This window comes from Eucyclogobius newberryi, unplaced genomic scaffold (genome assembly GCF_026437365.1).
Source record: "Eucyclogobius newberryi isolate DKJ021-1_F unplaced genomic scaffold, fEucNew1.0.hap1 SCAF_9, whole genome shotgun sequence".
In the NCBI taxonomy this organism is placed as follows: domain Eukaryota; kingdom Metazoa; phylum Chordata; class Actinopteri; order Gobiiformes; family Gobiidae; genus Eucyclogobius; species Eucyclogobius newberryi.
In genome coordinates, this window is record NW_027316532.1 from 27,549,650 (window position 1) to 27,573,810 (window position 24,161).

Below are 24,161 nucleotides of genomic sequence, written 5' to 3' on the forward strand. Positions count from 1 at the left end.
GCTGGAAAAGGACTACACGAGAGGCGGCCGCAGACGAGGATGAGGAGCGTTTTCCTCAATGCAGCCGTGTCACACAAGATAATCTGTCAGAACGAGAGCGCGAGCTGGGCTGTTCGGCAATAATGTGATATCAATAGAATGTTATAAAGAGCATTATCCAAGTAGGTCCTTCACAATCACAAATGTTGAAATATCATGGTTAAACGATAATATTGAAACTACTTTATGCCACAGACAAAAAGCCTAAAGCAGGGAAATCCCAGCAAATGAAACATATCAGGAAATAAAACATGTGGAACAATAAATAACGACTTAATAGTGTCTGTATGAGTCATAAATAATAAGGCAGGACGATATTGCGACTGTTAAGTACAGAAATATAAGGTTATTGCAATATTTGAACATACATTTTAGTTATAATTGCTATATGTTCATGCCTTAATGTAATAGTCAAACTTTATATATAAAAACAAATTGTAACATCAATAAAAAGAGACTAAATCAAGAATAATTTAGACGGAATAAGGAAAATAATGAACAAACATCAACCTTCTTCAACTTTTTCATTTTTAAACCAGCATGTTTCTGTCGAATGGGGTACGGTGGTGACAGTGCGATATATTTAGTATTTACTGACGTTTTCATTGCTTTTGCGTTATATTTTGCAGCCCTAATAGATCATGTTAATAACTCTTAAGAGCTCAAAGCTTAATGTAATACAAAGATAGATAAATACTGAAATAAATGCACTTCAGCTTTAAAGGTTACTGTGTACTTGGGACTTCGGCCAAACATGCAAATTAAACAAGATCCAAAACGTCTCGAGCCGAGCAATGACTCAAAAGTGCCTCAGACTAAGAGGAAATGCCTACATCCAGGAACATCCGTTTAAGAACATAATAGAGCCATCTTTTTCCTTTGTTTTGATCCTGTCGGCGCTTGTTTCAGGGAACAAAGGAAGAAACAAGGGCAACATCAACTTTAATAAACTCATTATGCATAAAAAATTATACAATGCAATTCCAACAATCCATGCTACAAATCAAGGTAAAAAATACTGAGGATGATAAGATGACAATGTTTAGATAATGAGGGAAGGAGGGCCATTGCTATTTTCACAGCTCTTTAACGAGAATAATAAAATGCCTGGTTTCCATTTCCAGCCCACCTCCACATCGTTTTGTCTCAGCGTCACAGGCGAAGGAGAATCTTAGCGCTGCATAATGTGTGTGAAGGTTCAGTCGAAATCATCACGATGAGATGATTTTAAAGTTTACACGCAGGCTAAAGAAAATGCTTGTTAACGTTGTTTCATTCACCTTCTGAAGCAACGGCTGTTACGTTATTAACCACTCTTAATTAAACTGCAGGAAAAACACTTCAGAGACGCTACAGCTAGTGTCTTTCACACACTGCACCAGGATCTTTATCTTACACGGCTATTAAACCACTCAGGCTTAACAGGTTTCAAAAACAGTCTTTGTTCTTTCTCTGTGAGCACTAAGCCCGGACAATTCTGCTCACCTTCTCAGCACTTGAAAAGACCTCTAAATAATAGATCATCTCCCCCAGAGCTGTCAGTCTTTCATTCAGCACGAGCTCACTGTGTTAAGTCTGCAACTGCATCATGTAGTCAACATATCAAGGTAAAAAATGGGGAGAAATGATTCAGATTGGACAAGGGGAGACAGCTAACTCTATGTGCAATTAATCACATTTGAATTGAGATTAAATTATTTCATATTATCCATCATATGCTTCTTTATAGCCATTGCCGTGGGAAAATATGTGGTTTGGAGTTCTGTAAAATCTAGGCTATAATATGATACATTTGATGGCTCAGAACCCCTGGACATGATATTTAAATACTCAAAAATGAGGAGTAAAAATTACAGTGCGGCTCCGAAGTCTTGGACGTCTCGAAGTCTTAGTTTTTTATGGTTAATGGTTTAATATGATTTTGAAAAGTCTGTATTTTTTATGTTCAGGTCATTAATATTGAAAGTAATTTTAATAGGATAAATCTAATTAAAGGCGGTATGGGCGATTTTTCGGCGATTTGAGAACGCAGGCGGAAGTGCGCATGCCACTCCCCCGTGTGGACTGATACAACACACACGTGCGTTTGTTTATTAGCGCAACGGAGCGCATCGCTCGTCTCCCGTAGATTTCTGTCCACTTCTGCGTCAGCTCGAACTGTCTTTCTCCGTCTTCATTTTGCCCCGTACACTGAGGGAACTATATTATGATAGGCACGCGGAAACGTGGGGACGAGCCTGACGCGGCTGCAGGTGAGCAATAGGTGCGTTTTATGATTGATACGTGGCAGGACAAATGATTTATCCACGCCACGAGGAAATATGATAAAAAAAATTGCAGAAAAAAAACGTTCATTCCACCTTTAAATAAACAATCAATCAATCAGACAAGGGATCAATCAGAGAATGATGAAACTATATCTGGATTCATTTGTTTTTGTCAAATTGCAAGGGAACAGGATGAAATAATAATATTAAGAGTACAACAGGAGTAAAATTATACAAGAGGAATCAACTGAATGAAGACTTAATGACAGAGGAATCTAAAAGAATGAGTAACAATGAGGACTGACAACGAGGGAACAGATAAAAGGGCACGGTTGAATGAATTTCGAAAAGGCTGGCGTGTTCAAATCAGCTCAAAATAGTTTGGGACTCCTCTGTGGTTCACCTGCTCAGTATTGTACTATTGAATTCAACTCAACTTGCTTGAAGGTCATTCTGTGCTTTCTTTCCCTGTTTTCTGTTCATTTAAATTATGCACAAGATGTTGTTCAGAAATTGAAATTCAGAAAGCGAGGGATAAAAAAGATAAACCTCAAGAACACTTAAAATGTTCAGCGTTAAGGCCTTGCCAGATGAAACAAAAAAAAAAACAGACTTTAACTCAGTGAAAACTTCTTTTCAAGGACAAGTTTTGTGGTAAATCACTTTTTGTCACACATAATTGTAGACTGGTATGCGGGATATTGCTTGTATAAACAAATGTTACACAATCCAAAGCACAACATGCTTTCATTGTTCTTTATAAACAGCAACTTCGGTCAGAAAATGCCATCTTCAAGTTAATTTAATAATATTTTCAATTTCAAATGATTGTTATAAATGTTTTCTGTCAGCACATAACAGTAGGGAGCACTGTGACTCCCAGATGAACTTAAATAAGTTTTGAATTAGCATAGAAGAGGAATTAAACCCAGCGAGGCTGTACAAACAGACTGCTGCCACACTGTGCACTAATTGTGTTACAATTGCAATGCACTGAAGCAATGAAGGCTCCTATTGAGAAAATGCCCCCAAATAATGAACATGGGCCCATCTCTAACGCTACTGCCTCTGGGGTCATCTCTCACAGTCAGACTGCGCTGTAATGAACACAAACACTGAAATACGAAGAGAAAGGACGTGCTAATAATTACAATTGAAGAGAAAATACTTTCACCGTGTCAGAATGAGGTAAATCGTAACATTAAAGGCATTGGATTTAGGAATATTTAGGAATATTAAAAGGTGCACTATGTAGTCTGTATGTATGTTTCTGATGGAGAGGTTATTGTTTTGTCTATGTTCCATAGTATTAAACTTATCAACCTGGTATTGATTCAATTACAATTTTTGCTGTTGCTAAAAACACACATTGAAGAAGATGCATTCCTTCTGTGAGCGGAGTCGCCTCTCCACAGATCTGACCTGTAACTTGGCCTGGTGACGTAACCTGCTTTTATGTCTAATGTCATATTATCAAACATTGCAGGCAAATCCATTGCCAGGAATGATTGATGGAAAAGTTACACGGTGCACCTTTACATTTAGGTAAGAAACCCCTAAATAACAACTGTCACAAGCAAAACTGAATGAATTGTAAAATAAAATGTGATCATTTTTTATCAATAATCATTACATTGTTTTTTACAATACAATATTATGTAACGTAATTAGGCAAGATTACATTTGCAATAAAAAAATGGCCAAGAATGTTTTGTTCCACTGAATCTACTTTTTGAGTGAATTAACTGTAGTCTGTGTATCATGCCTATGTTTCCTGCAAACAGCACATGAACTAGATTTAAATGTGTGCAACTACAGTTATTGTTATACATATATATTGTATCAACTCCTGAGCATCTCTTACCATCTGCAGAGGCCTTATTCTCAGGTCCCGCTCTGTGACCGGTCTCTCCTGGTCTGTGACATAGAGTCCGCGTTGGGCCAGAGCCTGGATCACAGCCTCATGTCCCTGCAGAGGTTTGGCAGCGTCACTCTTGAGGATGAGGCGTCCCGCTCGGCAGTATAGGTCACCTGACAGGAGCAGGCTGGCCACCGGAGGCTTCAGATGCTCCTGCTCGTACTGGTCTGTGTAGAACGGCTCCAGGAGGTCTGCAGGGACGCTGTCTAAAAGGGACAATCGAGGTTAGCGTTTGGAATTACACAATATAAATATATATGTCGGCTTTTAATTTATTGTCAATACCGTGAATGCTGTTTAGAATTTATATTGTCATGGCCCGGTTCTACGGCCTATTAAGACTGCAACCCACTAAATTAAATAAAAATGACATAAAAAAACAAACCGATTGCAAAATTAATGTAGTTTGTATCAGTCACTCCCAACACGTGGGGTTGGGATCCAAGTTCTGTGAATTTTAATGAAGGAATGAACTGTTAATTGCTTCTTTAAAGTATTTTATATACATTACTACTCTATAACCAGAACATTGTAATAGGTTACTTATAAAAAAGTAGCTTCTCCGGATGCCTGGGTCGTTAACGTAATCATGGGTAAATTAGGGGCTGGGAACCACTGCTCTGTACTCCAATCTTCTAAAAATGCTTAAAATGACTTGATCAAAAAAAAAATTGGAACAAACTTTTTTAACCTTTGAAAAATAGAAGTATGATGGGATATTTTAGTGGATAAGATTACAGTCCTTTCACATTTGTCTGAAAACTTTAGCTAAAAAACAAAAATATCCTCTCATTATTGTAATTTTCAGATTAGAGGTGGGAGATTATATATATATATATATATATATATATATATATATATATATATATATATATATATATATATATATATATATATATATATATATATATATATATATATATATATATATATATATATATATATATATATATTGAAAACATAGAATATTATTGAGCAACAAATGTTCAGTGATATATCTTATGTTTTGGCACATTCTTTAAATAAAAAGCACATTTCTTGATGGTTAAATCATCAGCAGATTATCCACATTAGCTGATAAATAAGAAAGAAAGAAACTGAAATACATATTATACAGAATATTTACACCAAAGCGTTCACTTTCTTTCAATTTCAGCAATAACAGCATTTATAAATTCCACATCATGTTTACAGCTACACCCCTAATGCATCTATGTACCTTAGTGTTTCTATAGCGACCGCAGAGGGAGTGGAAAATGGATGGATTGAACTAGTCTGTACCTATGCCATGTGCAGCAGAGCACCCTGGGAACACACTTCACCGTCTCATCAAAGATAAACACCTCCAGCTAACTCACCAAAATCCATCTCAGGAATACTGTTGCTGGTATTGTTATATCGCTAAAAAAATTATGTATGTTCCTGGTAGTCACGTCTCAGCTTTGGGTGAGGCACAATTGTAACACCTCTGCGATACAACCCCCTTCCAACAGCTCGGACTCTTTGTCAATAAATCACACGAGGCTGTTATCAACAAGGGCATCTGGCAGCACTGAAACGCACCATCAACAATTCTCTTGCAGTATATTTAATTCATGAATGTGTATTTTGTTTTGGCCTTCCATTGCAAGAACATGAAAAAACACCTGCAGTCGTCAAATCCTAATTTTAAGCATTTTATTACCAAACGACGATGAACGGTGATGTCACAGATATACTGGACAGGTACATCTGCAGTGCTCACATGTAATAGCTCAGTGTAACGGCTCGAGACACATCACTGTAGGTTGAGATCTACAAAACGAGCCTCCTTTTCCTGGCCCACTCTCTCCCTCACATCCACTGCTTCTCTCTGGGGGGGTCATATTTTTGGAATCAACCAATTTCATCCAGCCTCAATTGAAAACACACTAAGGATGTGCGTGAATTGTTTCTTTATCGTCAAAACTATAAAACTCATAATAATGTGCAGTCCGAGGTGTGTGACATCAGCTATGTGTCATCACTGTCAAGCCAGAACCGCCCACTATGACCATTGCAGACCAACGGTAGTTTTCAACCATTAGTTTTTTTTATTACAATAGCCATAGAAATTTGAGCTAATACACAAACAAACAAACAAACAATGGATGCATTAGGTTAGGTCAATAATGTACTACAGTAAAGGTTGAAAGTTGACAATGGATAGACTAAAGTGCTCATTTGTGCAGCAGTGTAAACAATTATGTTACAAAATAAAGAATACAGTCTAGACTGAACAAACAAAGACAGGTTGTGTGTTTACTTAAATAACTAACATATACTAAATAGTGACCAATGAGCAGATCAATCTGTTACTGTATGATGTTTATTACATGATGTGCAGAGATCCACCATGCAGGTAAACAGAGCTTACCTGTCCCAAATGCTCTGGAGACCAGCCATGTAAGGTTGCAACTGATTTTGGCCCTGGAGAAGTCATACTGCTCAAAAGGTTTTAATGCAGGAGCAACAAAAGGCCTCTTGACATCCCTGACATCCTGAACATCACCCATTTCTCCTTGGCTCTTCTTCTTAAAAGCTGCAAAGCAAACGCAGACGCATCCCACCTATTTGTCCAATGCAACAAATTGTTGTTACAGGTAGACTGCTTGGATTCACTGTCTGTGGACTTTTAAGACAGTTGAAGAGTTATTAAATCTAGGCTTTCTATGATGGCTTTCTAGCTATACAATAATAAAGGGCAAATCCTTGAGTGTTATTTTTCATCCGTTCTCCTCTTCACCCGTGGATAGTGCTCGCGTCTGACTGGACTGAGGAGCTTTCATCAAGTTTCAGTTAAAAAAAAGATCTTCATTTGTACAGCAAACAAAAATATTCCCATTATTGTTGTCTGGCTTGGTTCAGGAGCTTGCCCCTCTCATCTCCCTGAATTACCGCCAACGTGCCGTGCGTGTTACGGGCTCCGCTCCGGTAAACGCGCCGTGGTGCGGTTTTTCTGCCGCACTGAGGCTCAGGCGCTGCACCTTTGATGCGTACTGCGCCTGCGCAAAGCTGCTTTCACGGTACGCAAGAATACGAATTGATTCGCAAGATGTAACTATTTTACAACAAAACTGTGCGCCTACTTTTATCTAATGTGCATGTCTTTGCGGTTTACATTTATATACGTTCTCTAATTCCGTCAGTATTATTTGGTCACTTAATCCATTTTAAGAACTATCATTTTGTATTTTTTTCTCGTGGGAAATTACGAGATGTCCTTGAATGTATCATAAAACTCATCAACGGAAATGAGTGCATAATTTGTGTTTCGGTTATTCTAAAGCCAGGTTGTCTCTAATTTGGCTAAAAACAACAACAATATATCCCTCTGTCTACTATTAGCAGGTCTCAAAGTGGTCAAAAACTGGGACAAATTAATGGTTGTGGATACATCTGCTGGAACATGGGATACAGGGCTCTAAACTGGAACCGTCCCAGGTAAATAGGGACAACTGGTCACCCTAGTTACAGAAGAAATTCGAGTCCAACCTCATTTTAAAACTAGACTGCTCTGGTACATGTGCGCTGGAAACGTAGGCTGCCTAACGGACTACAATTCCCAACATAAAGACGCGCTGATCATTGTGTACGTCATCATTGTGCGCCCTTGTTTGTCTGGAGCGTTTGTCAGGGATGTTTTTGCAGCGGCAGCTCAAAGTTAACACTTTTTTTCCAGCATTCTAAACTGATAAGAATTTCAAATGTTTATGCCAAGAGCCCTTAAGGTGAAGCGTTCCAGCGAGGCTTCAAACGTGGTGAAACAGAAGAAAAGTAAGACCGATGAAGAGGAGACTTCAGGTAGCTCAGAGACACATGTGCAAAATGATGCTGTTTGTGACCCAGAGACACAAATTGAAGTCGAACACGAGTCTTCTGCACAAGAATCTGACGAGGAAGACGATCCTGTGAAATCATTTAAGAAGAGTCAGAGATGGCCAGAGCCCGGGGAGCCGGTTTGTGTCATGTGTGGACGCTATGGGGAGTATATCTGTGACAGCACAGACAATGATGTCTGCAGCCTTGAATGCAAATCCAGTCATCTGGTTAAAATGCGACTGGGGACTGGGGAAGAGATCTTCAATCGTTTGAGTGTTCTTGCAGAGAAGAGGACATCTCAGCCTGTTGGAGATGCAGGTGTCTCTGAACCTGAATATTCATATAAAGAGGACATTTTCATATCAGGCCTGACTGAGGACCAGGTTAAGCGCATACTGCAGGAGCTCGGCATCTGTACTAAGGGACAAGCTGTCATGAGGCCAATAATTGAATTTGAGCATTGTCACTTCCCAGTGACACTTGCTTCCAACCTGAAGAAGGCTGGCTATGAGACTCCAACACCAGTCCAAATGCAGATGGTTCCTGTAGGTCTCAGCCACAGAGATGTGATTGCTACTGCTGACACTGGCTCAGGGAAGACTGTGGCCTTCTTGCTGCCTGTGATAATAAAGGCTCTAAAGGTATGCTATTTCTTGTTGCAATATGTAAATCAGTATTTTAAGTATTTTATTTCAAAGGTTCAGCTCAGTCCTTCATTTTCATGAAATGCTGTTTGTTTTTAGAAAAAAATCCCAACTGTGAGCAGTCCCATGGCTCTTATTCTGACCCCCACCAGGGAGTTGGCAATTCAAATTGAGAGACAAACCAAAGAACTGATAATGGGTCTCCCCAACATGAGAACTGCCCTGCTGGTGGGTGGTATGCCACTCCCTCAGCAGCTGCACCGCCTCAAAAGAAGCATCAAGGTACAGTATATACTAGTTTCTGTTTTATGTTAAGAATATACTTTTAAATAAATTAAATGATGCAACGTCTTTTTAGATTGTCATTGCGACACCGGGAAGACTTATTGAGATCATCAAGCAAAAGGCTGTGACGCTGGACACAGTGGAGATTGTTGTTGTTGACGAGGTAGAAGAATCTCTCTGAATTTAGTGTTTAAGGCCGTAACCATAAATATACATGTAGCCATGTTGGCTTTTTTTGTTTTTGTGACCGTTGCATCCAAAGACTAAAACTGATAATCGTTATTACAAAATATTCTCAATGTTTGTGATCAGTCTGTATTTGGTGTGAACACTGTGGTGTTTTCTAGGTTGACACCATGTTGAAAATGGGTTTTCAACAGCAGGTGCTGGGGGTTTTGGAGCAGGTTCCTAAGCAGCATCAAACTCTTTTAGTATCAGCTACAATTCCAGCAGGGACAGAGGAGCTTGCTTCTCGATTTGTTCAAGACCCGATTCATATTTCAGTTGGGGAGAAAAACCAACCCTGTGCCAATGTCAGACAGATACTATTGTGGGTAGAGGAACCCTCTAAGAAGAAGAAGCTGTTTGATATTCTTCATGTAGGTTGTTTTTTATGTATACTTTTAATAATGATCAAGTTATTTTGTAGTTTTACTTTAACATAGTATTTCTTACATAGCTTCAACTTTATTTTTGACCTGTGTTACCATTTCCTTCTTACAAATCTATTTAGTTTGTTGATGTTTGTTGACTAACAGCAACAATTGTCATGCTGTTATTTAATGCAGAATTCTAATGACTTTTATATCTTGTGTCTTTTAGGACGGTAAATTGTACCAACCTCCAGTGGTAGTATTTGTGGATTGTAAACTTGGAGCAGATCTCTTGTGTGAGGCAATCACCAAAGTGACTGAATTAAACACTGTAGCGATTCACTCTGACAAGACTCAGTGGGAGCGCAACCGTATAATCCGGGTGAGAATGAAAGTATTCACAATTAAAATGTACAACCACTCTAATAAAATAATCACACGTGTACATTTTCACCCACTTTGTGTGTTTTCCAGGGCCTTTTGGATGGAGACTTTGAGGTGGTAGTCAGCACGGGTGTGTTGGGCAGAGGTCTGGACTTGGTTAATGTCAGACTAGTGGTTAATTTTGACATGCCAAATACAATGGACGAATATGTACACCAAGTGAGTCGCGTGTGTGCGCGCGCCACCGCCGCTTGTACACTCTTGCTTTATTTATTTTTTTATTGAGGAACTGTACTTTGTATTTATGTGTATGTCTTTTACTCCCTCAGGTGGGACGAGCAGGTCGGCTGGGGCACAGGGGTACAGCCATCACATTTCTCAACAACAACAACAAACGACTTTTTCTGGAAGTAGTGAATAGAGTCAAACCCACTGGTTCAATTCTGCCCCCACAACTGCTTAATTCACCACATCTTCATGAGCAACAAAGAAGAGCGAAACTGAAAGAAAGTTCGAATGACCCATTAGTGACTCAAAATAATATCATTGACATTATTAAGAAGCATAGTCATACAAAAAAGTAAGTTTCCGAAGCGCCCTAGACATATTCTACCTTTTGTAAATAAGTGTGTAAGCTGCTACAGTAATAAAATGTGATTTGTACCAGTTACTTGCAGATAATTTATGTTTAATAAAGTAAAGATATTTTGTGCTGCACAGCCATTTAGGCCTCTGACACTTGTCATACTTCTTTTTAGAGAATGCCCATACTTTTCATTACTGCTAGTTCAATTGAATAAAAATGTGAGATCTACATACAAAACAAAAAGTAACGTCACTTTTGGGGCGTTCTGGCTGTAAAATATTATTAGCTACTGCTATTCAGAATCAGAAAAGGTTTATTGCCATTGTCAGTGAAGAAAATTCACAGGCTAGGAACTTGCTCTCTGCGCATTGTTTGTTAAACACTGATAATTTTATCGTGTAATAACTTAGTATTTATTATCAACTTAAATTTACCTTTACTAAATACATTTTCTAAACCTCTTTATCACATTTCCAGGTATATGTCTCCCCCTAGCGTTGGGTTTAGATATTTAGACGCCTACGCGCTGACGCAACGTCAGTTAAGGTTTTCAGCCAATCACCAGCGAGTTTGAGGAATAGTTTGAAAATGCGGCGGGTGAACACGGAAGCGAAGAGCGGAATATAAACAAAAGCAGCTGTGCGATCGTAGAGCAAATCCATTTATAATACTTTATAGGAGTGTTTATTTTGTACATTTTCAACAAGGGTTTGTACAGTCAACTCGTTTACTTACTTAAGAAACGTGATGTGTAGGTAAAAGCTAAAACAATTCCGTTAATAGTAGCCATGTTTCCACTTAAGATAAGTTTAATTTAGAGTCAGTGTCTTTGAAAATAGTTTACAATGTCGATTTTTAGTATCCAAGCGAGAAAACATACTGCATATTATGACCATCTTCTGTCAACTGGGAGGACAATAACTCGAGATGGTAAAGACTCGATGAACACTTTGGATTCTGTAAACCAGGACATTAGCAGGACGTCGGAAAGGAGCAGGCAAGTGAACAGAACATATGTCGTGTCTGCGCTGTCAAAAAGCGGAAATGGACCACAGACCCCTCACCACGGCCGACTCACGCTGCAGAGGAGGTCTAAAAGGAGGTCTGGGAGTGAGCGCACATTCGACAAGGGCCAGAGCACCACGCCAGCCCCAGCAGAGAAGAGACTGACGCTGTTGAGGAGAACCAGGACGCCTTCATCCATGGACAAGAGCGTGAACCGTTTGTCGCGGGGCAGCACCAGTGCGGCTAAAGTTCTGAGCGAACCGAACGGCCGGACAACCGCTTCGTTTCGCTCAGTTAGCTTGAAAGAAGGAGCGAAGGGTCAAGTCAAGTCAAGAAAAAGTGTGGAAAGAAAGACAAAGGTGGCAAGCGGCCTCTCAACGCCTTTTTTATTAACGTCTACTGCTAAACACTTGGAGGGCGATGACAGGAGTTTCAAAACGCCCACCAGAAAGACCCCGTTTGAGAAAATAGCTGCCAAGAGAGATGTGTTTGAAAAGCTGGCAGCTAAAGAAGCCCCTAAAGCACTGCATGCAAAAACTACAAGTCTAGAAAGGTGCAAGTCAGCAATGCAGAAAAATGGTGATCCAAAACCTGTCCCAACTCCAAGATCTGGGAAAGGCACAAACCCTGTGGCCAGTTTAAGCACTGCAACTGCACCTGCAAGAGAAGAGTCTGCCAGGCCCAGAGAAGAGTCTGCTGCCAGGCCCAGAGAAGAGTCTGCTGCCAGGCCCAGAGAAGAGTCTGCTGCCAGGCCCAGAGAAGAGTCTGCTGCCAGGCCCAGAGAAGAGTCTGCTGCCAGGCCCAGAGAAGAGTCTGCTGCCAGGCCCAGAGAAGAGTCTGCTGCCAGGCCCAGAGAAGAGTCTGTCAGGCCCAGAGAAGAGTCTGTCAGGCCCAGAGAAGAGTCTGCCAGGCCCAGAGAAGAGTCTGCTGCCAGGCCCAGAGAAGAGTCTGCTGCCAGGCCCAGAGAAGAGTCTGCTGCCAGGCCCAGAGAAGAGTCTGCCAGGCCCAGAGAAGAGTCTGCTGTCAGGCCCAGAGAAGAGTCTGCTGTCAGGCCCAGAGAAGAGTCTGCCGCCAGGCCCAGAGAAGAGTCTGCCGCCAGGCCCAGAGAAGAGTCTGCCGTCAGGCCCAGAGAAGAGTCTGCCGTCAGGCCCAGAGAAGAGTCTGCCGCCAGGCCCAGAGAAGAGTCTGTCAGGCCCAGAGAAGAGTCTGTCAGGCCCAGAGAAGAGTCTGCCAGGCCCAGAGAAGAGTCTGCTGCCAGGCCCAGAGAAGAGTCTGCTGCCAGGCCCAGAGAAGAGTCTGCCGCCAGGCCCAGAGAAGAGTCTGCCGCCAGGCCCAGAGAAGAGTCTGCCGCCAGGCCCAGAGAAGAGTCTGCCGCCAGGCCCAGAGAAGAGTCTGCCGCCAGGCCCAGAGAAGAGTCTGCCGTCAGGCCCAGAGAAGAGTCTGCCGTCAGGCCCAGAGAAGAGTCTGCCGTCAGGCCCAGAGAAGAGTCTGCCGTCAGGCCCAGAGAAGAGTCTGCCGTCAGGCCCAGAGAAGAGTCTGCCGTCAGGCCCAGAGAAGAGTCTGCCGTCAGGCCCAGAGAAGAGTCTGCCGTCAGGCCCAGAGAAGAGTCTGTCAGGCCCAGAGAAGAGTCTGTCAGGCCCAGAGAAGAGTCTGTCAGGCCCAGAGAAGAGTCTGTCAGGCCCAGAGAAGAGTCTGTCAGGCCCAGAGAAGAGTCTGTCAGGCCCAGAGAAGAGTCTGTCTGGTTAAGAGCATCCACTGCTGCACCAGCTTCAGTGGGACCTGAACAGCCACTTTCCAGGCCATGTGAAGGTGTGAAGCAGACTGATGCTCTACAAATGGAAAACAGTGCAGTTACAGTTGCAGTCCGCGTTCGCCCCTTCAATACCAGGTTAGTACTCTTTCTGTTCTGTTTAAGGGCAGAAGAATCACTTCATGTCCATGTTTGGGAGATTACATATTGGGATGTTTCCGTCTCATTTTAAGGTTAACATTTGTATCAAAGATTATATACTAAATGTTCTAATTCCAAAACTTCAATTGTGATATTTTACATTTTTCGATAGTTTTATTGGCTTGTCGGTGTAATCCCTCATTTGTCCAGGAGTTTTATTGAGTTGTAAATCTGAATATTGAAATTAATTTTGTTTTATTTTCTTCTTTCAGAGAAAAGACGGAGAAAGCTCTGCAAGTCATTTACATGAATGGCCAAGAGACTGTGGTCCACCACCCAGACACAAAGCAAAGCTACTCTTTCACATACGACTTCTCCTTCTGCTCAGTGGACAGCGGAGCCTCTGCCTTTGCGAGTCAGCAGAGGATTTATGAGACCTTAGCCAGACCTCTCTTACACCGGGCCTTTGAAGGCTACAACACCTGTCTCTTTGCCTATGGACAAACCGGCTCAGGAAAGTCCTACACGTGAGTTTACAGTTTTGTTTTGTGTAACGTGCCTGTCTACTCAAAATCTGTTTCATCAACATTTCCCTTACTATTATGAAATGTTTACACGGCTCTTCAGAATGATGGGATTTGGAGACCAGGCAGGCATTATCCCCAGATTCTGTGCAGATCTGTTTTCCGAGTTGAGTTCTATGAAAAATGAAAAGGTACGTTTGTTCCACAATTTATTAATGTTTCCTTTAGCACTGGCGTAAACATATTGACTTTGTTAAAACTATAATATTGTGAGTTGTGGCCCTTGGTTTAGGTGAATTGCCATGTTGAGATGAGTTATTTTGAAGTGTACAATGAGAAGATTCACGATCTGCTCATCACCCGGGACGATCCCAATCAAAGGCAGATGCCAGTAAGTAGAAAATAGTGTTAGTGAGTCTGATTTGCAGTATATCTTTCTGCAGAATATCCATCTACTATTTATTCGTATATTTTTTCATGAAACAACATGGAACAAGTTAACTGAGAAATATTTGTTTTTAGTTGAGAGTCAGAGAACACCCAGTGCACGGCCCTTTTGTCGAAGAGCTTTCTGCGTAAGTTCACCTTTTCTGATTTTTAAAGAAAAGAGAAGAAAAATAACAATCACTTTGCAAAACTTGTAACGTTTCTGTCTTTACAGTAATGTTGTAGGCTGTTACAATGACATTCAGGTGAGTTTAGTAAAATATTTCAACATTGAGTCAAGTAACATTTTAATAAATCTAATAATATTCATTAAAAGTGGTAATGTATGTATTTTCCGTATCTAGGGTTGGTTAAAGCTGGGCAATAAACAAAGGGCTACAGCTGCAACTGGAATGAACGACAAGAGCTCCAGATCACACTCCGTCTTGACCTTGGTTATGACCCAGACTAAAGTATGGCTTCTAATTTAGAGTTTTTAACGAATTATGTCTATTATATTGATTAGAATGTCCATTTATTTTAAACTGTTGTCTACAGACTGAGCTGGTTGAAGGAGAGGAGCACGACCACAGCATCACCAGCAAGATTAACTTGGTGGATCTGGCGGGCAGTGAACGCTGTAACTCTGCTAAGACCAGTGGAGACAGACTCAGGGTATATCACAAGCTCACAATCTGGATTGACTGTTTTCATAAATAAATACTTTTCATTGATAAAAAACATAATTATTATTTCATCCAACATTTTATAGGAAGGTGCCAGTATCAACAAATCCCTTTTAACACTTGGAAAGGTCATTTCAGCACTTTCTGAGCAGGCTTTGAGCAGAAAGAAGGTCTTCATACCTTACAGAGAGTCTGTTCTAACCTGGTAAGAGCGCAGTGCCATGTACAGTAAACAGAAACATGACAGAAGCTTTTTTTCATGACCATTACGTTGTTTGCATGGACTGTAGGCTTTTAAAAGAGAGTCTTGGGGGAAACTCTAAGACGGCCATGATTGCCACGCTCAGCCCGGCTGGTTGCAATGTGGACGAAAGCCTCAGCACTTTACGTTACGCTCAGCAGGCTCGCACCATCATCAATGTAGCCAAGGTTAATGAGGACACCAACGCCAAACTCATCAGAGGTGAGAGCCACGCATTTCAAAAGATCTCGCAAACATTTGAAATCTGATCTATAAGATAAACAATAGCTCGGATGAAGAATTGTTCCAAAATAAGTGTATTGAAAGGTTGTCGGTAAATGTTTTCCGTAAATTCATTCAGAAATTTAAATCTTGTTTGGGTAAGGATTTGTAAAACCTTTTTATTGCACAAAATCTTTATATGTAAAATCTCCATCCTATACAATGCTTGTATTTGTACTGCTGTTTTTTCTATTGCACACACTTCCTTTCTACTCATCTACTCTTTTACTCATTTTTTATATTTTTTATTTTGAAACGTTGGGCTAATATTGGTTGTCTTCTTGGAGTTAGTTGTTTTATTCTTAAGTTTGGGCCGTTATTCCACATTTGGACACTAAGGGGAGCTGTTGTTTCTACATTATATGCCATTAATATTGCACAGTTGGTGTAACTAGTTTTGTACTTGTACTGTCCTGGCATTTTTACAACACTTTTTATTTATTTTTGCCTATTATTTTTAAGAGCTAAAGGCAGAGGTGGAGAAGCTAAGAGCCGCCCAGATGAGCGCCCAAGGTATCGAGCCTGAGAGGGTCAAACAGTTCCAGCAGGAGATTGTGGGCCTAAGGAACAGACTGTGTCAGCAAGAAAGAGAAATGATAGAGGCTAACAGGTACGTAACAAAGCTGTCCTTTAAATAGAAGAACAACATTTATTTTGGACTTGGGGTGCTTTAATTTGATTTAATTTGGATATATTTTTTTCTGGTTTTCATTTATTTGCTCTGTTTACTCTGGTCCTGTTCTGTTTTATGTGTTTAAAAAAAAAGTGTTTTACAGTTTTTGAAAAAATAAATAGAAGAACTATCTGTATCTCTAAGCCATGTAGAACACTAAGATCCATATTAAATGATCAGACAAAGTAGCTGAAGTATAAGATGAAGAGAATTAGATAATACATAGTCTAAAGCAGGACTGTGGCCTCTGAGTGAGAGGTCCAAGACTAACCCACAATCAAACCAGGTCTAAAGCAGAATTAAATAAGGACTAAGCCAGCATCAAACCAGTTTTAAACAAATACTAACCCACAATTAAACTAGAAAACATGTTTTTTTTCTAATATTTGGGTGATGGGTTGTGGGCTGGATCGTTTGGCGGACTTGCTCTTTCCCCCGGGCTTTAAGTTGAATAGCCCGGCTCTAAATAATATGTCAGGATTATTCCAGAATAAAAACTTTATGACATACTCTAACTGTTCAGGGCTTGGAGAGAAAAACTTGAAGAAGCAGAAATTCGTAAACGTGACGAAACCAAAGATTTGCAGGTATTTGTCTTTAAATGTTTACTTTCCGTGATACAAGTTAAACTCTGTTCATACAATATGAAATCTTTGATTTTATCTATTTTATTTCTCCAGAAAGGTGGAGGTGCTACATTTAAAGTAGACAATCGTCTTCCAAATTTGGTGAACCTAAATGAGGATCCACAGCTGTCGGAGATGCTTTTATACATGATCAAAGAAGGTCAAACAACAGTGGGGAAACTGAAATCTGATTCAACCCACGATATCCAGCTGACGGGAGCTCTGATTGCAGATCAACACTGGTATGAAAGCACTGATTAAAATGTCCCCATTTCTGTTGTTATTAACAATAATTTACCTTCTTCTTCAGTGTTATAAACAGCACTGAAGGTACTGTAAGCATTACACCTATGGAAAACGCCAAGACTTTTGTCAATGGAAATCTCATTTCTGAATCCCTTGTTCTTCATCACGTGAGTAATTACCCAAAGCATTATCACAAGTAATTAATGTAATCATAAATATTATAAGGTTCTTGTGGATGGGCTTCAGGGTGATAGAGTGATTTTGGGTGGAGACCATTACTTCCGCTTCAATCATCCAGCTGAGGTTCAGTCCGGAAAGCGAGTGTCTTGCTGGACAGGTGCAGGCGATGGCCAGAAAGATTTTGAGTTTGCCAAAAATGAGTTGCTTGTGGCTCAAAGAGCACAGTAAGTTCAGTTTAATGCTCTGCACATTAACAATAAAATATGGTTTCATTAAACATTACAATGGAACACTCCTGGACAAATGAGGGATTACACCGACATGGTTTCATTAAACTTCCTTCTATTTCATTCAAGACTGGAGGCAGAAATTGAGGAAGCCAATTTAAAAGCTAAAAAAGAGATGATGCAGGGGATACAAATGGCAAAAGACGTGGCGCAAAAGGAACTCTTGGACCAAAAGGCACTTTATGAAGACCGGATTCGAGCACTAGAGAGAGAGCTGGTACTCAAACTTGCCTGTATTTTTTGTACAGAGACACCTTTTGCTAACCATATGATTTAATATGATTTTTAGCATGCAGAAAATGAACGTAAACGTCAGGAGGAGCTCAACCAACAAACGGTGGCTTGCCAGATAAAAGATCTCAAAACGGCCAAGTTGGGGTTGGAACAAGAGGTTGACACCCAGAGGAAACGCCTCCGCTTGCACATGGAGGCCCAGGTCCGACTTGGCACACACGTTTAATTCTTAAGTCTCTGCTGAAGATGCCTCAGGGGTCTGTTTCACGGTTCGTTCTCTTTCAGGCAATGGAGGAACATCGTGTCTCTCAGGCTAAGATTGTGGATGCCCTGGAAGCAGAGAAAAAGAAAATCAGCAGAGAACTTGAGGAAATCCAAAAGAGAAGAGCTTTGAGAGAAAACCAAAGTCTCAATAGTGGTGAGTTTGCCAGATTAGACTGATTGCATATAATTAATTTAGTTATTTATTGTAAACCACTGTGTCTTGTAGCTTGTCCTAAATGGGATTCAATGAAGCTGTCCTTAATGATCGAAGAGGCCAACAAGATAAGTGCAAAGTTTAGGAAAAACACCGTCTTCAGCCGGTAAGATGGCACTCTATCAAGAGGCTAAAACAATACATTTGTCCATTATTCCTAAATTAACTTTCTTCTGCTGCAGACATGAAAGTTCAGAGAATGATCAAAGTGGACTTCACGTTCGGGTACAAAACACAAAGCTCGGGATCTCCACATTTTGGAGTTTAGAAAAATTTCAAAACAACATCGCTGTCATGAGAGAACTCGAACAGGTTTGTTTCTTTGTGTCATTGCTAAAAAATAGAAAATGATGTATGTTTTTCTTTTACCCAAAGACAGTTACTCCCAAAAATAAAATTAAACTATAAACTCTAGAGGACACGTTTCCGTTTACCTTAACCCTGAATACATGCCAACGGTTTTAATCTCTCCTCAAACTCTATTGACGGACTAGTTTTATCTTTAATGGACAAAGCTTACCAGACTTTTGTGTAGTAATCGCTTGGGCATAACAACAGTGATTTAACCTCTGCAGGAGGATTCCACATCCAAAGATGATGATGTGTTTTATGACCCTGAAGACGAGTGGGAGCAAGATATATCGGGCTCCTCCACCTCCTCTTTTTCACGCCGCAGGTAATTATACAACGTTTACTCCCTTCCTGTTTATTCTGTTTAGTTGTTTTATATATCACCCCTTTATTCTTATATTATTTTATTTGCAATTTATGTAATACAGCAGGCGCTCTTTCTCATGAATTGTCTTCTGATTTATTTGATGTTCAGGAGTAGAAGCTTGTTAAAAAGTCGGAGAATTTCTGGCAAACTCTATGAGATCAGAGTTCACCCAATCCAGAGTCTTCACAATGGCTCCTCCCAAACTGCTGGTAAATATAAACCGCACTTTGTCTTCTCAGCCAGACTATACTCCTTTCTAAATTTGACATTCACTCTTCAGGTTTAATGGGTGGGCCCAAACCCCCATCCACGTCTCCAAGTTCAACAAATTCTGCAGTACCAGGAATCTGCAAGGAGCTGATTGGCCAGTCACTCGCTCTTCTCCGTAGTTGCAGTGCCACAGAGGAGAGCTTGGCAGACAGACTGGCCTCTGATCTGTACGTAGTTTACACCGCAGCCCAAACCATCTCCGATCTGTATGACAGCCTGGACGACGACAGTCCCGAAAACGGTGAGGTTATAGTTCAAGTACCTCGCAAACATTTCGGTAAAGTTGCAGTACTCATTTTGGTATTTTTCACCAGTTTTCGCACGTAACCCCATAGCACAGACACAGTTGGTCAAGTCTGCTGTCGCTATGGAGAGTGCAGTGTTTGTCACCATGCATTGGTTGGCAATTGTGAAACCGTCTTCAGGCCTGCTCTACACAATCGCTGAAGAACTTAAGAGTCAAGTAAAGAAGATGGGAGGATTTTTTCAGCTTCTCATACAGGTGCACATGAAAAGTACCGTAGTCCATTACAGGCAACAGGCTTGCATAATATACTTTTGCTTTTCAAGGCACTTACCGTCAATATATTAGTCCAAAACCGCTGGAAACAGATTTTCAGCGGAGTGCAGTTTGGACATGGCAATGGCTGATCAAAATGCAAAAGATTGATTGACTGGTCTTCGCTTTGAGCTGTTTGAGCTCTGTCTATGGAAATGGACAAGCAAAGGGAATTCTCAACCTTGAGCCCCAACAGCACATGAATATATGGAAGATAGATTTTAATTCCTTACCAGCCTCACCACCTAAACACACAATTTTCATGCTCTGATTTAGATTTCTGCGCAATGTGTAGCATTTTAATGTAACATTTGTCCTACAGTGTCTGCCTGTTGGTGTGTTTGGCCAATTGCTGTGAATCATTAATGCATAAATTATGGCATGATTGTGGTGATTTGATACTGCCTGAAAATGAGGTTTTGTTTTGCTGTGCAGGGTTGTGACTCTGAGATAACATCGATGGTGACGGAGGCACAGAGGAAGAGTAGCCAGTGTCTGAATGCAGTGTTGGTTACAATCTGTCATTTGGCAGCAGTGACAGGTTTGCCTCTGAATGCCATTGCCCTTGCTGCCCAAGCCACTGGCAAGGTAATGCCACTAGTAATGGCATTCTTTTGACATAACAGCTGTGGGGATAATCACAGTGCAAAATATCTAAATATACTTATGACTGTCTACTTGAACATTTGTTTTATTGCGTTTCATTGTAGCCTTCAATCGTCACATCTCTGATGAAAGGAACCAGTAAAGGATTTCATTCCCTTTTAGAGGCAAGCCTCAACATAACTCGAGAAATGATGAGAGAGGCCCAATTGGCGTATCCACGAAATCCGGTAGGACTCCTGAGTATTTATATATAAAAGTGACCCTTTTTCAGCTTTGTAATGTGAATATGAAACCGGTTAAACACAATTGTAATTAGATTCAGATTGGCCCTCATTTATCAAACTGATGGACATGAAAAAAACATGAATGACATCTAAGTAAAACACATTTTACATTCTGAATTAAGTTTTTGGTTGCCTCAAATAATCTTCAAATGGCAAATTCTGAAGATTCTCTGACCGTTTTTGTCAAAATGTGCTCAAATATACTTCTCTGCATACAGTTGATACATGAGGCCTTTGTGAATTCTCCACCACAGCCCATGACCAAAGCCACAGCAGTATGAGGACATTCTTATTCTTAATAATACTGATTTTGTGTTTGCAGGTTCTGCAAAGCCTTAAATCAAAGATACTTGACTTGGCCCGCGCTCTTCAGAACTTCATGCTTTACCATATCACTGTGAGTGATTTATAAAAAAAAATATTATTATTGTTATTCATTTCAGGTTTATTTATATAGCACATTTAAAACAACCCCAGTCGACCAAAGTGCTTCACATAACGAAAGAACACCAAGTACATGGTACAAACGACATCATACAGAGAGCATAAAAAGAGTAAAATATCAAGGATAAAATAAGATATATCCTATCTAGCTTGCACTAAATACCAGGTAGGAGAGAGTATGTTTTCAGTCTCGAGGCTCTGACAGGCACAGAAACAATCTGTCACCTCTGGTCTTAAGCCTTTAGGCACAACCAGCAGGAGCTGGTCAGCTGACCTCAGGGCGCTGGGCGGAGTATAAAGCTGCAGTAACTCCCTCAGACAAAGTGGACCCATAAAATGCAGACATTTATAAATAATCAATAACTTTTAGAATTTCCCCCTAAATGAAAAGGGGAGCCAGTGCAGATTGCACAGAACAGGCGTGAAGTGCTCATGTCTTGATTGTTGTTAGACGAGCTGCAGCATTCTGCACAGACTGAAGGCGCTGCAGGGAGCCCTGGTCCAGCCCTACAAACAGGGAATTACAATAATCAACACACGATGTTACAGATGCATGGATAGCATCAAACATATGGGCTCAGTTTAATAGCATTTGTGGCAGATTGAAAATACTCTCTGAGCTACAGTAGGTATAAAAGGCTTGACTTGTCATCTGGCAGGTTGTTTGTATTTGGTTGGTTCTTAAACTTAATGCTTATCTTTCTGCCTTGTTAAGCACTCAGGAAGTAAATGTCTGAAGAGAATAAAGTGCAATGAGTCAAAACTGACAGGTTGTTTGACCTTATCTTTGCAACACACCAAGCATCATGATGAAAAGACCTCGGCATGCATGTGTTTCTTTTTCCGAAATGACCTTTGCTTAATCTGTGGTTCATAATTACTTTTTCTGTTGGCAGGAAATGCAAGAGAATAATAATGACTTTGAGGAAGAAGCCTCAACTTCAGATTGCCAAAAATTGAGGACTACAGTGACCCGTTTGTATGAGCTAAACCAAGTTATCGGACAGTTGAATTCCTCTATATCCACTGTCCTTCGAGGTATGGATTTTCATTTGTTTTTTTATGCAGTGCAAATGTTAATTCATTTTGTATCGCCTATTTTTAGGAAAAAACACAGATGTTAACCTTGGAAGCTCCAGAGACCTTATTCTGTCTTCAGCCAAAAGGGTGGATGAGCTCATAACTGGCCTCTTTGAGGACAAAGAAGGAGCGCAGTCTGCCTCATCTCCAAATTCCCTACGTGATGATATTCACTCTGCCCTCCACTCACTGTGCCTGCCTTGGCCACAGCACTCAGCAGGAGAGGGCGGAGCAGACCCCTCCGACGGTTCAGAAAGTGACGCCTCACTCCACGACAGGGCTGTCACTCACAGTTCAGTTAGAAATAGGGTTTTTAGTAAAGTCATCTACGCTCTTCCTTCAGGTGGCAGTCCGCGCTGGGTGTAATGCTTATTTATTCTGCTTCAAAATCACGACTTACTGAAAAATATACTCGTGCTTTGAAAATGGTACATTCATACGCCATCATACGGCGCAGAGGATAATGATGTGTAACTAAGAGATTTCATCTGAATTTGAACAGCTTTTATTGTGTAATGACTGGTGTTATTTTATCAATTATACTTGGGATTTTATCATATGTATATTGTCAACTGTATCTTTTGAGTTATTTAAATTGCTCCCACACTTTGCTGTAAATGTATGTTTAATGACTCGCATGTAATATTTTCTACCATGTTATAAACTTGGGATACACAGAACCTCTGAAATACATGCTGTTACTGCAATAAACGTGCACATGAAATGACTGATAAATGATGTAATATTTTGGAATGTAATGCCCATTTAGTAATTCTGTGCCGACTTTCATGTTCACTTTGGCAATGAGTTTTTATTAGGCTATTTTGGCGAGACACCACAGGCAAAACTATGGTACATGTTTCTCAGTTTAGTTTTTTGGGGGGTTTAAGTGAAAGCATACGTTGAGAGCATATGCTTTCAAAAACAAATTAAAAAAAATAGAAGAGGCAGAAATGATGCGGGGAGAAATTATCAAACATGTATGCCTGTGTGTATATACTTATGTACATACAATAATGCAAAACATAACTAAAGTATGCAATATTTCACAATATAAAGAATTTAAAAACACAATAGCTACATTAAAATATATTTAAAAAAATTATAAATACTGATACAAAGTCCTATGCATTGCTAAAAAGAGCTGTTTTTAACCTGGATTTAAACAAAAAGTAAAGCTAAAGTAGGGGCCTGTCTCACAACTAGCTTTGTTACTGTTTTGTATTTGTAGATTAAGAAAAAAATAATAAAAAGAGCATAGCTTTCTCCTGAAAACACCAAAATTGTCCAATCTGGTTCCACACCTAATGTTACCGGTATTTCATTTAATCAACGTTCCATGCAGAGCTTGACATGAGAAATTGAACTGAAAAACACACACACCCCAAACCTTCCAATCTGGTAGGCTACTTCAAATATTTTGACAAATTGTAAACATTTTAATTTGTATTAAAATTTTCAGTTGGCTTAAATACTAAATAAGATATTCACTTTTTCTAGTATGTCAGCATTTTTGGCCATTTTTATGCATGATGAAAAACTTTTTTTTAAAGTAAAATAATTTGTACTGTTCGTCATTGCGTCTGATGAACCTGTTTCCCCTGAAGTTCCACAGATGTGTTTCCAATCTTTTTGGGCCGCGGCACTGACACGTGTTGCGTCCCTCTGGACTCTTGTCTGCAGCCGGAGCAGCCCTCCGTCTCTCCTAAACTCTGGGCTACACCCTCCGTTCAGCTCCACTGCATCCTCCCACTGCAACTGGAAGACGAAGCTCAAGTCTGACTCTCCAATGACGGACAAAGTGAAGAACCTAAAGCCTTTTGCCTTTCACTGACAGGTGATTTTGATGCTGCTTTTGCCATTGA

The 24,161-nt window shown here is 40.3% G+C and overlaps 3 protein-coding genes across 7 annotated transcripts in view; 2 read left to right on the plus strand and 1 right to left on the minus strand.

The window, feature by feature from the left end:
- The window catches only part of camsap2a (calmodulin regulated spectrin-associated protein family, member 2a), a 30,091-nt gene extending 22,868 nt beyond the window's left edge, over nt 1-7,223 (minus strand). For all 4 annotated transcript variants that reach the window (XM_072439307.1, XM_072439305.1, XM_072439306.1 and 1 more), the window contains exons 1-2: nt 6,620-7,223; nt 4,171-4,430 (exon numbers count right to left, since the gene is read on the minus strand). In XM_072439307.1, the coding sequence (XP_072295408.1) occupies nt 4,171-4,430; nt 6,620-6,758 (399 nt within the window). In that variant the 5' untranslated portion in view covers nt 6,759-7,223. The remainder of the gene's footprint in view (nt 1-4,170; nt 4,431-6,619) is intronic.
- Nucleotides 7,224-7,919: 696 nt separating this feature from the next.
- On the plus strand, nt 7,920-10,633 carry ddx59 (DEAD (Asp-Glu-Ala-Asp) box polypeptide 59). Its single transcript, XM_072438334.1, has 7 exons — nt 7,920-8,705; nt 8,808-8,990; nt 9,067-9,156; nt 9,341-9,592; nt 9,816-9,968; nt 10,061-10,189; nt 10,300-10,633. The coding sequence occupies exons 1-7, from the start codon at nt 7,950-7,952 to the stop codon at nt 10,552-10,554; spliced, it is 1,818 nt and encodes a 605-aa protein (XP_072294435.1). The 5' UTR covers nt 7,920-7,949; the 3' UTR covers nt 10,555-10,633.
- Nucleotides 10,634-13,288: 2,655 nt separating this feature from the next.
- Nucleotides 13,289-23,020, plus strand: kif14 (kinesin family member 14). Of its 2 annotated transcripts, XM_072438332.1 has the most exons (29): nt 13,297-13,449; nt 13,725-13,979; nt 14,080-14,167; nt 14,269-14,367; nt 14,499-14,551; nt 14,638-14,668; nt 14,768-14,875; nt 14,961-15,077; nt 15,175-15,293; nt 15,379-15,551; nt 16,074-16,221; nt 16,808-16,871; nt 16,965-17,152; nt 17,221-17,323; nt 17,403-17,560; nt 17,693-17,840; nt 17,913-18,059; nt 18,143-18,275; nt 18,348-18,441; nt 18,518-18,647; nt 18,911-19,011; nt 19,162-19,262; nt 19,334-19,564; nt 19,638-19,825; nt 20,318-20,470; nt 20,593-20,715; nt 21,095-21,169; nt 22,113-22,254; nt 22,322-23,020. In XM_072438332.1, exons 1-29 carry the CDS (start codon nt 13,397-13,399, stop codon nt 22,660-22,662), a joined length of 3,864 nt encoding a protein of 1,287 aa, XP_072294433.1. In that variant the 5' UTR covers nt 13,297-13,396; the 3' UTR covers nt 22,663-23,020. The 2 variants fall into 2 exon arrangements, with proteins under 2 accessions (XP_072294434.1, XP_072294433.1); XM_072438333.1 differs by having other exon boundaries at nt 13,289-13,449; nt 16,808-17,152.
- The last annotated feature ends 1,141 nt before the right edge of the window (nt 23,021-24,161 follow it).